This window comes from Pelobates fuscus, chromosome 4 (assembly GCF_036172605.1).
Source record: "Pelobates fuscus isolate aPelFus1 chromosome 4, aPelFus1.pri, whole genome shotgun sequence".
NCBI classification, from domain to species: domain Eukaryota; kingdom Metazoa; phylum Chordata; class Amphibia; order Anura; family Pelobatidae; genus Pelobates; species Pelobates fuscus.
The window spans coordinates 209,089,794-209,103,110 of record NC_086320.1 but is presented as its reverse complement, the minus strand read 5'-3'; the positions used below and the strand labels follow the sequence as shown (position 1 = coordinate 209,103,110).

The following is a 13,317-nucleotide window of genomic DNA, read 5'->3' as shown; positions in this document are numbered from 1 at the left end:
GCTGACAATGAAATTAGTTTAAGAAATGCTGACTTTGGTCTCTAACACTGTGACATGTTCCCTTTCTTCTATACTCACTACATACACATTTATGCCAAGCTCAGGGTGCTGTCTGCATAGTATGCCCTTAGTTGGCCAGCCTGCATGACTGGCAGGCAGCCTGACATGCATTTATGCCAGGCTAGTCTTCAAATTCTTTGGGCAGACATGCCCCCTTTTTGAGTATGTCCGCTCCTTTCGGCTGTTCTGGTTACGTGATTCGCGTCAGTGGCCCACCCTTTTACCCAGTCCATAGACGTTCTGCTTCACTGTGCACTGCTGTTAGGGGGTATGGATTCACTTGAAAGCATGAGATTAGCATAGGGTATGTGTTTCCTCATAGCTGCATCCTATGAGTTTCCCTCCAGCACCATCTCCATCAGATACATGACGCTTGGGAGGTAGGACTGTTTCAGTGTTTTTGGTTGATAAGATTTTGTAATTTGGCCCATCATAATGGTCAGCACCAGGCCCACTGGGCTCTTAATCTGGCCCTGTGTTTTCAAATAGGTCAGAGGCATTATTTGTTTTCTATATAAAAAAAAAAAAAAAAACTGTTCGAGCTCAGTTATAGTGACAGCGTGGCTATTGTTGCCTAAATTTTTCAGTTCCGACTTGAATTCACAACAATTTGGAGTTTTCTAAATAGCCCTGTCTATCTTTTTGAAAACAACAGAAGTAACAATGCAACACTAAGAAGAAAGGATAATCTGAGCTGTTTGTTTTGACATGGCTGGTATTTAAAGGGGAGTCCAATAAGGTCATTGTTATTGTAACAGGTGTTTTTCTACAGAAATGACTCGGAGTTTTTTTGATTAAAACATAAATCACATTATCTTTTGATGCTCAAAATCGGTACACCTACATATTTGTACATCTACATATCTTCTAATTTGAAGTAGCCAAGCATTCATAAAATATGCTTCAGGTAATTTATACAAAGCAGTCATTGCTCTAGCAAAATTGTCATCACTGTATAGATTGGACAGGATACTTGCCTGAAGTCAGCTTCCTGCTTACCCACTGTGTTAGCCATACTTTTACATTTTTTATCAAAAGTAGAGAGGCTTAAGATCAAAAAAAAAGAATTTTTTTTTTTTTAAATCTCAACCATATATTTGCTGCCAATTTGCCCAGGAACACCACTTAAAATTATGTCCTATAAATGAAGATATCACAGTTTAAAGGTAATTAAGCAACTTGGTTTCAACTTTAATTCATCTGTGCTAATGGGAATTAAGACATTTAAAGGGACACTATCGTCACCAGAACAACTACAACTTAATGTAGTTGTTTGGTGAGTATAATCATTGCCTTCAGGCATTTTCAATTAAAAACTGCCTTTTTAGAGAAATGTCAGTGTTTACATTGCCACCTCTAAGTGACCACTTCTTAGATGGCCACTGGAGGGCCTTCCTGGCTCAGAGCTGCACAGTAGGCAGCCCTGCCTTTCAGCGTCCCCACGCAGTTGAATTTTCCTCATAGAGATGCATTGTTGCTAACTTTGTCTACTTACCTCTTTCAGCACAGAGGCTCCTTCAGCATTTGCTAGCTCTCTTTGTCCTGAGATGGCACGGTAATGGTGGGATCTAATGCATCCGGGGGCACACGTGGCATGCGCATTAAAGCTCCCCCTGAGGAGAGCACTGAATCAGTTTTCCAATGGGGAAGTTGAAGATGTTAGATATCCTCATCTCAAGTGTGAGGACGTCCAATGTGGTTTAATGGAGTAAAACTATGTTAAGGATCAAGAACAGCCAATAGTGGATTTAGGCAGCCACTCAAGATGAAGTTAACCCTACAATTGAATCATTGAAATGTTTTACATTGCAAGGTAAAACAGACAGGGGCACTGCACCCACATCGCTTTAAATGAGATGGAGTTTTCTTGGTGTCTATAGTTTTCCTTTAAGCATGTGTATGGAATGTGATTTGGGTGCTTTACAGTGTGCCCATCTTGATTATATAAAGTGATGTTCTAACAAAAAAATAACAATTAATCTACAAGAAAACTGCTAAAAAACTAAAAAAAAAAAAAAAACACACTCCCCTTTAGATTTTATTTAAAACTTATTAAGAACGGTCAACACTACCTAAAAATCAACATGCTTTTCCGTTGCAATAAAACCTCAGTTTTATTTATGTGACTGGAATCTACAGTAAATTAAATAACCCCTGCAGTGCCATATACAGGTGATACTCAAAAAAGTAGAATATCGCGCAAAAGTTCATTTATTTCAGTAATGCAACGTAAAAGGGGAAACTAATATGATATAAACTCATTACATGCAAAGCAAGATAGTTAAAGCCGTGATTGGTCATAAGTGCGATGTAAATTAGAATATTGTGAAAAGGTGCAATATTCTAGGCTCACAGTGTCCCACTCTAATCAGCTAAGTAAGCCATAACACCTGCAGAGGGTTTCTGAGCCTTTAAATGGTCTCTCAGTCTGGTTCAGTAGGAATCACAATCATGGGGAAGGCTGCTGACCGGACAGTTGTGCAGTAAACCATCACTGACACCCTCCATAAGGAGGGAAAGCTTCAAAAAGGTAATTGCGAAGGAAGTTGGATGTTCCTGAAGTGCTGTATCAAAGCACATGAATAGAAAGTTATGTGGAAGAGAAAAGTGTGGAAGAAAAAGGTGCACAAGCAGCAGGGATGACTGCAGCCTGGAGAGGATTGGCAGGAAAAGGCCATTCAAAAAAGTGTTGGACTTTCACAAGGAGTGGACTGAGGCTGAAGTCAGTGCATCAAGAGTCACCACACATAGATGGATCCTGGACATGGGCTTCAGATGTCGTATTCTTCTTTTCAAGCCACTCCTGAACAACAAACAATGTCAGAAGCGTCTTACCTGGGCTAAAGAAAAACCAGACCTGGTCTGTTCCTCAGTGGTCCAAAGTCCTCTTTACTGATGATAGCAACTTTTGCATCTCATTTGGAAACCAAGGACCCAGAGTCTAGAGGAAGAATGGGGAGGCACACACTGCAAGATGCTTAGTCTAGTGTGAAGTTTCCACAGTCTGTGTTGATTTGGGGAGCCATGTCATCTGCTGGTTTTCGTCCACTGTGTTTCATTAAGTCCAGGGTCAACCCAGCCATCTACCAGATTTTGGAGCACTAAATGCTTCCTTCCGTAGATGAGCTTTATGGGGATGCTGACTTCATTTTCCAGCAGGACTTGGCACCTGCCCACACTGCCAAAAGCACCAAAGCCTGGTTTAATGACCGTGGGATTACTGTGCTTGATTGGCCATCAAACTCGCCTGACCTGAACCCCATAGAGAATCTATGGGGGTATTGCCAAGAGAAAGATGAGACATGAGACCGAACAATGCAGAAGAGCTGAAGGCTGCTATTGAAGCATCCTGGTCTTCCATAACACCTCAGCAGTGCCACAGGCTGATAGCTTCCATGCCACGCCGCATTGAAGCAGTAATTGCTGCAAAAGGGGCTCGAACCAAGTACTGAGTCCATATGCATGCTTATACTTTTCAGAGGTCCAATATTGTTCAAGGTACACTTTTTTTTTTTTCTGGATTGCATGTAATATTCTAATTTACTGAGATTGTGGATTTGGGGTTTTCATGAGCTGTAAGCCATAATCATCGCACTTATGACCAATCACGGCTTGAACTATCTTGCTGTGCATGTAATGAGTCTATATCATATTAGTTTCCACTTTTACGTTGCATTACTGAAATAAATTAACTTTTGCACGATATTCTAAATAGAGCCAATAGTAAAGTAAAAGTGGATGTGTGTGGCAATGTTACCCTAAACACGAAAGTTTTTTTTTTGTTTTGTTTTTTACCCCTACATCAATATTAGCCACAATAAATGGGCCAATAAGGAATGATCACTTCCAGGAAAGTGACAATTTCCTATTAAAATATTGGTCTCTCCGCTTACCTGACAATCAATTTTCAAAACAGAGCCAATAGTCAAGTAAAAGTGGATGGCGGGAGAACCACCCTATATAATCACTCTCTCTCTCTGGCACCTTACCATGATGTATCTACTTTGCCACATGATTGTTTTAGGGTTCGGGTGTGTGTTAATGTTAGGGCTAGGAAACCTTTAATCTTAAAGCAGTATGAGGACATACAAGTCTTGGCCTACCTGAGATTTGTAGGAGTTACATTCCTCATAGGTAGATGGCTGAATAAAAATGATGGTTGGTGCATAAAGCACCTGCTATCTGGTAGCACAATTTTCACTAATCTTGGGCAGGCTGGGGTTGGCCTGGGAATAGGGAACAGGTACTGCAGGAGGGCAAACAGTGCATTACATTTAATGTATGTACCAGGTTTTTTTTTTTTTTTTTTTTTTTTTTTTTTAATTGATTATGCATATAACTAGAGAAGGTCTTTATAATTACAATTTACTAATACTAAAGTGTTCTAAATGACAGGCAGCACAGTCCAGAAAAGCTATTACAGAAATACAAATGGTTCTGTCTGGCTAGTTTTCTCTTATTATTAGTGTTCATTAATGGATTCATACTGTTGAATGGATTCCAATTGCAAGCCCATTGCTACATGTTAACATAATTCAAGCATCTAGCTGTCAATGATTCTTGTGCATGCATTCAACTGCTCAATATCAGGTAAGTCATCAGTGGATATGGTTCAAAAACCATGATGGGCAAAGTGCTAGAAGTGGAGCAATCACTATGGATACCAATGGAAAGCTCCTGCTGGCTGTTTCACTTTTAGCACTGTGGCCTAAAAATGCTCTTTATACAAAAACTCCAACATAACACATACTATTTGCACATGTAACTCAGATAAGTTTAGGTCATTGCAAGTATATATTAGGAGTCAGACATACATTGATTATATATTGTACATTTAAACAAAATAGAACAGCTGTAAAGTAACTAATTAAATGAGGACATTGCTGTGCTTCGTGCTGTTAATATATTAAACTAGCTGGGACAAGATCCCGGACAGTCATTTACCTTCAATTCTGCTGAATTCCTTTCTTCTCATTTCATTAATGGTGCCTCCATATCCATAGTCAGAGGGATTTGCTAACAACTTCTTAAAGTGATCATAGCACAGGAGCTCCTCTAATGCCATGCTTGTGCAGGGTTTCCGCTCACTGATCCCAGCTTGTCAGTGAGAAACCTGGGAGAAGATTGTGCTTTAAGAGTGTGTGAGAAACAGGAAGAGAGCACTAAAAGTTAGAGGCGGAGACTGGGACTGACAGGATCACAACAAACTTACATACTTTGAAGTATAAATGTAGCGTTATGGGGCATTTCATTTTAATGCACTGGAACAGGAATCAGTCACATGGGACATTATAGAGCGTGTCTGCTACAGAGTATGTTGGGAATTACACTATAAACTTTGCGTTCCATTCAGAATGCAGGTTCAGTGATTTGCTCTGCAGTTGATCAGTCACTTTGTCACAATGACTGTGCACACATTGATTGTAGTTTTTTTTTCATATAAAACTGTATTTTATATGTTGTGTGTAAGTGTACATACAGGGGATAAGTCCCTATCAGGGTTATTTAGTAAACTGAGAATTCCAAGTGAATTTTACATTTAAGGTCAAAATAGCCAAACTGGAAACATTCTCTAATTCAGCCAGGCTTCCAGTTTGGCTACTTTGACCTTAAATGTGAAATTCACTTGGAATTCTCACTTTGGTCAATGACCCTGTAAATTTCAAATTATATTATATGACAATTATATTATAACTGAAAACTTAATGGCAACATTTAGGCTAAAATTAGTGGACTGGAAAAAGTCTCTGACTCAACTATTGTCACAACATATCTATTTAAGTATAAATTACCCCTAAAGGGTTATTCAATTAAAGGGACACTATAGACACCTAGACCACTTAAGCTCATTGAAGTGGTCTGGGTGCAGTGCCCCCCTTTGTCCTGCAATGTTAATCATAGCAGCTTTGTGTCAATCAGACAGCCACTAGAGGCACTTCCTGCATGCTAGGCGACTTTTGGTCACATGACGCTGAACGTCCTCACGCTCTGCACAAAGAACATCCAGCGCCAGTAAATCCCCATAGGAAAGCATTGAAGCAATGCTTTCCTATGGGAGGGCCTAATGCACTTGCAGCACCCGCACATTAGCCCCCTCTAATCAGATGAAGTGGAAGCAGTTCTCCGATCCAGCACCAAGGGAGATTTCACAGTTTCAGTACTCCCTGCAGGGTCCTAGTGCAAGCACTTCTATTAATGCATTCATTCTATGAATGTTGAGGACAGTTTCCTGATGTCCCCAACAGCAGGATACTAGGGAACTAAGGCAGGAAGGCCAGACAGGACCTGAAAATCGGGACTGTTCCACATTCACTCTATTACAGAATAAGATGAGTCTGTGGTGCTTGGCTAGATCTGCAAAGTAATTGATATATTACTTTCACATGACATTATTGTTATTAGCAAAGATGTGGAACTAATTTGATTTTTATCATATAATCAGCAAATAACTATTTTCTTTTAGCTAGGGCATCACGTGATAGCTAGGACTTGTTAAGTTAGGATTTTACTAATTTTTTAGCCTGCTAAAGTGCTTTACATGTTAAAAGTGTGTCCTTTTTAACTTTACAAAACAAATGGCTGTTTATTTTGCTCAGTGGAGATAAATTCAAGAGACAGCAATTGCCCAGAGCATCTGACTAGCAAAGACTTAATAAGCTGCATTGGAAACTCAGAAAGTCTGTGAACAGACAGCCATAGAAATAAGAAGGGGCGGGCTTTGTGCACTAAAGGAATACTTTAATGTTAGGAATACAAATATGTATTCCTAACACTAATGTGTTCCTCCGCCCCTGTGGCCCCCTACTCTGAATCCCACCTAGTTGTAAATGGTTATGTAACCCCAGGCCCGTCGCTACCGGATAGGCAAACCAAGCAACTGCTTGGGGCCCCGAGCTGGCCTGGGGCCCCAATCAGAGCCGGTGCTTCCTATAAGGCTGCAGCCGCCTGAGCGCTCTATAGAGAGCCTCAGGCGGCTGCAGCACTCCTTTCTCGTCAGTGGCGTACTAAGGGGGGGGCGGCCCGCCCCGGGTGCCACTGTCCAGGGGGGTGCCATGACTTCACGTGTCATGTGTCGCCCCCCCGGCCCCAATCATCATGCTGCGCTCAGCCGCACCTTTGAGAAGGGGAGGAGTCTTTGGGACGCGGCGTGATGACGCCGTACGCAGCGCCGCCGTCAGTCCGCCTTCACGGATCTTCAGCGCAAGGATCCAGTGGTCGGTCTCGGAAGGAAGGCATCATCAAAACGTGAGTAGTAATTTGTGTTTTTGTAATTTATGTAATGTTATTTAATTAATTAAAGGGGGTGTATTAATTATGGGGGTGTATATTAATTATGGGAGGGTGTATTAATTATGGGGGGTGTATATTAATTATGGGGTGTATATTAATTATGGGGGAGTGTATATTAATTATGGGGTGTATATTAATTATGGGGGAGTATATAGTAATTATGGGGGAGTATATAGTAATTATGGGGGAGTATATAGTAATTATGGGGGTGTATAGTAATTATGGGGGTGTATAGTAAATTAATTATGGGGGGTGTATATTAATTATGGGGGAGTGTATATTAATTATGGGGGAGTGTATATTAATTATGGGGGTGTATATTAATTATGGGAGAGTGTATATTAATTATGGGGGTGTATATTAATTATGGGGGAATGTATATTAATTATGGGGGGTGTATGTTAATTATGGGGGGTGTATTAATTAAGGGTGGTGTACATTAATTATGGGGGAGGTATTAATTAAGGGGGTGGATTAATTAGTGTGGATTAATTAAGGGTGTGTGTATCAATTAAGGGGGTGGATTAATTAAAGGGGTGTGGATTAATTAGTGTGGATTAATTAAGGGGTGTGTGGATTAATTAAGGGGGGCGTGGAATAAGGGGGTGGATTAAAGGGGGTGTGGATTAATTAAGGGGGGTGCAGCGCGGGAAGGTTTATTTAAGGGGGTAGGTTTAATTAATGGGGGTGCAGTATTTTATTTATTAAGGGAGGAAGTGCACTGCTGATTTTTGTTAAGGGGGTGTGCAGGATTTTAAGGGGGGTGTGCAGGTTTTTGTTATTAAAGGGGGTTGCGCAAGTTTTTTTTTATTTAATAAAGGGATCATTGCACATTACCTCTGCCGAATAGACTGAGTGGTCACTTTGGATCTGTGTGTTTTTTTGTTTATAGAAAGCGTATTAACTGTTAAGTAAATGTTAATTATTTAAATTTTATTTATTTCTAAGTTAATTTATTTTTCATAGTTCCATTTTTCAAGTTGATATACAGTTTACAAATTTGTGAAATAAATATTATTGAAAAAATTGTGGGTGTTTTCTTAAATTTTTATTATTGGGGGGGGGGGGGGGGGGTGGCACATTCTGGGTCCGCCCCGGGTGCCAAATGCTCTAGGTACGCCCCTGTTTCTCGTCACCTACCCTTCCCTGTAGCGTGGCCGAGCTCCTCTTCCTCCTGGCTGTTAGTCCGGCCGGGAACCGCGCGGTACAGGAGATTAAGTTTCCTGTTCCCGGCCGGACTGACAGGAAGGGCACACTGAGTGCTCACTTCCTTTCAGTTCGGCCGGGAACAGGAAACTGAATATCCTGTACTGCGCGGTAACCAGTCGGACTGACAGCCAGGAGTAAGAGGAGCTCTGCCACGCTACAGCCAGAGAAGGGGAGGGGAGAAGAACATAAGGAGGAAGGGGGAGTAACAAGAACATAGGGATGGAGAGGGGAGTAAGAAGGACATAGGGGGGAGGGGAGTAAGAAGGACATAGGGGGGAGGGGAGTAAGAAGGACATAGGGGGGAGGGGAGTAAGAAGGACATAGGGGGGAGGGGTGAGAAGATGAGGAAAACACAGGGAAGGGGGAGGTGCGGAGATGAGGGGAGTGAAGAGAAGCGGAGATGAAGAGAACACAGGGAGGGGGGTGAGGAGAAGCGGAGATGAAGAGAACACAGGGAGGGGGGTGAGGAGAATATGGGGGGGTGAGAAGAGACTGGTAGGGGAGGGTGGGGGTAGAGGAAAGACCACTGAGGGGCAGTGCAGAGCTCTAAGCAGTATTTGCACTGTAAACCTTTTCTGTTTATATAAAGTGTGGGTGAATTTAAACTGTATGGCTATGCTGTGGTTCCTGTAGGCTTTGCATGCGTGTGGGGGGCCTCCATGTCCATTTTGCTTGGGGCCCCCAAATTCCTTCAAACGGCCCTGGCTCTCTGGAGGCTGTTTGTAACTGTGGTCACAAAAATCAATGTTCTGGGAGAACGGGAAGCAGCTCCCTTTTTTGGGGGCCCTTTACACAGCTCAGGGTCCACCTTTATGTTCCACCAATGAGTTTGTTCACAGGGGGTGGAGTGTGTAGGGGATGTCCTGATATGTGGGTAAGGAATGCATTGTGTGAATCTGTGTTTGTATGTGTAAGGGCTGCAAGGTGTGTTTCTGTGTATGTACGGGATGCAGTGTGTGCATCTGTAAGGGGTGCATTGAGTGTGTGTAAGGAATGCATTGTGTGTTTCTGTGTGTAAGGGTTGCATGATTGTGTGTGTGATGGATGTCAATCTCTTTCTCCCCCTCCCTCCCTTGTCACTCTTTTTCTCCCCCTCACTCCCTTGTCACTGTCTTTCTCCCCCTCCCTCCCTCCCTCCCTCCCTCCCTTGTCACTCTCTTTCTCCCTCCCTCCCTTGTCACTCTCTTTCTCCCTCCCTCCCTTGTCACTCTCTTTCTCCCTCCCTCCCTTGTCACTCTCTTTCTCCCCCCTCCCTTGTCACTCTCTTTCTCCCCCCTCCCTTGTCACTCTCTTTCTCCCCCCCTCCCTTGTCACTCTTTCTCCCCCCTCCCTTGTCACTCTCTTTCTCCCCCCCTCCCTTGTCACTCTCTTTCTCCCCCCCTCCCTTGTCACTCTCTTTCTCCCCCCCTCCCTTGTCACTCTCTTTCTCCCCCCTCCCTTGTCACTCTCTTTCTCCCCCCCTCCCTCCCTTGTCACTCTCTTTCTCCCCCCCTCCCTCCCTTGTCACTCTCTTTCTCCCCCCCTCCCTCCCTTGTCACTCTCTTTCTCCCCCCCCCCCTCCCTCCCTTGTCACTCTCTTTCTCCCCCCCTCCCTCCCTTGTCACTCTTTCTCCCCCCCTCCCTCCCTTGTCACTCTCTTTCTCCCCCCTCCCTCCCTTGTCACTCTCTTTCTCCCCCCCTCCCTCCCTTGTCACTCTCTTTCTCCCCCCCTCCCTCCCTTGTCACTCTCTTTCTCCCCCCCTCCCTCCCTTGTCACTCTCTTTCTCCCCCCCTCCCTCCCTTGTCACTCTCTTTCTCCCCCCCTCCCTCCCTTGTCACTCTCTTTCTCCCCCCCTCCCTCCCTTGTCACTCTCTTTCTCCCCCCCTCCCTCCCTTGTCACTCTCTTTCTCCCCCCCTCCCTCCCTTGTCACTCTCTTTCTCCCCCCCTCCCTCCCTTGTCACTCTCTTTCTCCCCCCCTCCCTCCCTTGTCACTCTCTTTCTCCCCCCCTCCCTCCCTTGTCACTCTCTTTCTCCCCCCCTCCCTCCCTTGTCACTCTCTTTCTCCCCCCCTCCCTCCCTTGTCACTCTCTTTCTCCCCCCCTCCTTTGTCACTCTCTTTCTCCCCCCTCCCTTGTCACTCTCTTTCTCCCCCCTCCCTTGTCACTCTCTTTCTCCCCCCTCCCTTGTCACTCTCTTTCTCCCCCCTCCCTTGTCACTCTCTTTCTCCCCCCTCCCTTGTCACTCTCTTTCTCCCCCCTCCCTTGTCACTCTCTTTCTCCCCCCTCCCTTGTCACTCTCTTTCTCCCCCCTCCCTTGTCACTCTCTTTCTCCCCCCTCCCTTGTCACTCTCTTTCTCCCCCCTCCCTTGTCACTCTCTTTCTCCCCCCCTCCCTTGTCACTCTCTTTCTCCCCCCCTCCCTTGTCACTCTCTTTCTCCCCCCCTCCCTTGTCACTCTCTTTCTCCCCCCCTCCCTCCCTTGTCACTCTCTTTCTCCCCCCCTCCCTCCCTTGTCACTCTCTTTCTCCCCCCCCTCCCTCCCTTGTCACTCTCTTTCTCCCCCCCTCCCTCCCTTGTCACTCTCTTTCTCCCCCCCTCCCTTGTCACTCTCTTTCTCCCCCCTCCCTTGTCACTTTCTTTCTCCCCCCTCCCTTGTCACTCTCTTTCTCCCCCCTCCCTTGTCACTCTCTTTCTCCCCCCTCCCTTGTCACTCTCTTTCTCCCCCCTCCCTTGTCACTCTCTTTCTCCCCCCTCCCTTGTCACTCTCTTTCTCCCCCCTCCCTTGTCACTCTCTTTCTCCCCCCTCCCTTGTCACTCTCTTTCTCCCCCCTCCCTTGTCACTCTCTTTCTCCCCCCTCCCTTGTCACTCTCTTTCTCCCCCCTCCCTTGTCACTCTCTTTCTCCCCCCTCCCTTGTCACTCTCTTTCTCCCCCCTCCCTTGTCACTCTCTTTCTCCCCCCCTCCCTCCCTTGTCACTCTCTTTCTCCCCCCCTCCCTCCCTTGTCACTCTCTTTCTCCCCCCCTCCCTCCCTTGTCACTCTCTTTCTCCCCCCCTCCCTCCCTTGTCACTCTCTTTCTCCCCCCCTCCCTCCCTTGTCACTCTCTTTCTCCCCCCCTCCCTCCCTTGTCACTCTCTTTCTCCCCCCCTCCCTCCCTTGTCACTCTCTTTCTCCCCCCCTCCCTCCCTTGTCACTCTCTTTCTCCCCCCTCCCTCCCTTGTCACTCTCTTTCTCCCCCCCTCCCTCCCTTGTCACTCTCTTTCTCCCCCCCTCCCTCCCTTGTCACTCTCTTTCTCCCCCCCTCCCTCCCTTGTCACTCTCTTTCTCCCCCCCTCCCTCCCTTGTCACTCTCTTTCTCCCCCCCTCCCTCCCTTGTCACTCTCTTTCTCCCCCCTCCCTCCCTTGTCACTCTCTTTCTCCCCCCCCTCCCTCCCTTGTCACTCTCTTTCTCCCCCCCCTCCCTCCCTTGTCACTCTCTTTCTCCCCCCCTCCCTCCCTTGTCACTCTCTTTCTCCCCCCCTCCCTCCCTTGTCACTCTCTTTCTCCCCCCCTCCCTCCCTTGTCACTCTCTTTCTCCCCCCCCTCCCTCCCTTGTCACTCTCTTTCTCCCCCCCTCCCTCCCTTGTCACTCTCTTTCTCCCCCCCCTCCCTCCCTTGTCACTCTCTTTCTCCCCCCTCCCTCCCTTGTCACTCTCTTTCTCCCCCCCTCCCTCCCTTGTCACTCTCTTTCTCCTCCCCTCCCTCCCTTGTCACTCTCTTTCTCCTCCCCTCCCTCCCTTGTCACTCTCTTTCTCCTCCCCTCCCTCCCTTGTCACTCTCTTTCTCCCCCCTCCCTTGTCACTCTCTTTCTCCCCCCTCCCTTGTCACTCTCTTTCTCCCCCCTCCCTTGTCACTCTCTTTCTCCCCCCTCCCTTGTCACTCTCTTTCTCCCCCTCCCTTGTCACTCTCTTTCTCCCCCTCCCTTGTCACTCTCTTTCTCCCCCCTCCCTTGTCACTCTCTTTCTCCCCCCTCCCTTGTCACTCTCTTTCTCCCCCCTCCCTTGTCACTCTCTTTCTCCCCCCTCCCTTGTCACTCTCTTTCTCCCCCCTCCCTTGTCACTCTCTTTCTCCCCCCTCCCTTGTCACTCTCTTTCTCCCCCCTCCCTTGTCACTCTCTTTCTCCCCCCTCCCCTGTCACTCTCTTTCTCCCCCCTCCCCTGTCACTCTCCTTCCCCCCTCCCTCCCTCCCTCCCTTGTCACTCTCTTCCCCCCCCTTGTCACTCTCTTTCTCCCCCCTCCCCTGTCACTCTCCTTCCCCCCTCCCTCCCTCCCTCCCTTGTCACTCTCTTCCCCCCCCTTGTCACTCTCTTCCCCCCTCCCTCCCTCCCTTGTCACTCTTTCCCCCATCCCTCCCTCCCCACTCTCTTTCAACCCCCTCCCTCCCTCCCCACTCTCTTTGTCCCCCCTCCCTCCCTCCCTCCCCACTCTTTCTCCCCCTCCCTCCCCACTCTTTTTCTCCCCCCACCTCTGTTGTAGCGTGGCCGAGCTCTGTATGGTCCGCAGGTACAGGGAGCTTTTGTTTCCTGTACCCGGCCGGACTAACAGGAAGTGCACACTGAGTGTGCACTTCCTGTTAGTCCGGCCGGGTACAGGAGACAGATGCTCCCTGTACCTGCGGACCACACAGTGCTCGGCCACGCTACAGTGAGGGAGTGACAGGAGGGAGCGCTGAGCGCTTCCCTCCTGTCAGCCCCTCTCCTCATGCTGCGCCCAGGCGGTGCGCCATCATGGACGCACCAGC

At 47.0% G+C, this 13,317-nt stretch overlaps 1 protein-coding gene across 1 annotated transcript in view; it reads right to left on the bottom strand.

Annotated features, from left to right (window-relative positions):
• Positions 1 to 5,271, bottom strand: part of MOCOS (molybdenum cofactor sulfurase) — a 560,804-nt gene extending 555,533 nt beyond the window's left edge. Inside the window, exon 1 of the mRNA XM_063451877.1 lies at positions 5,005 to 5,271. Within this exon, the coding sequence (XP_063307947.1) occupies positions 5,005 to 5,125 (121 nt within the window). The 5' untranslated portion in view covers positions 5,126 to 5,271. The remainder of the gene's footprint in view (positions 1 to 5,004) is intronic.
• Positions 5,272 to 13,317: the final 8,046 nt, after the last annotated feature.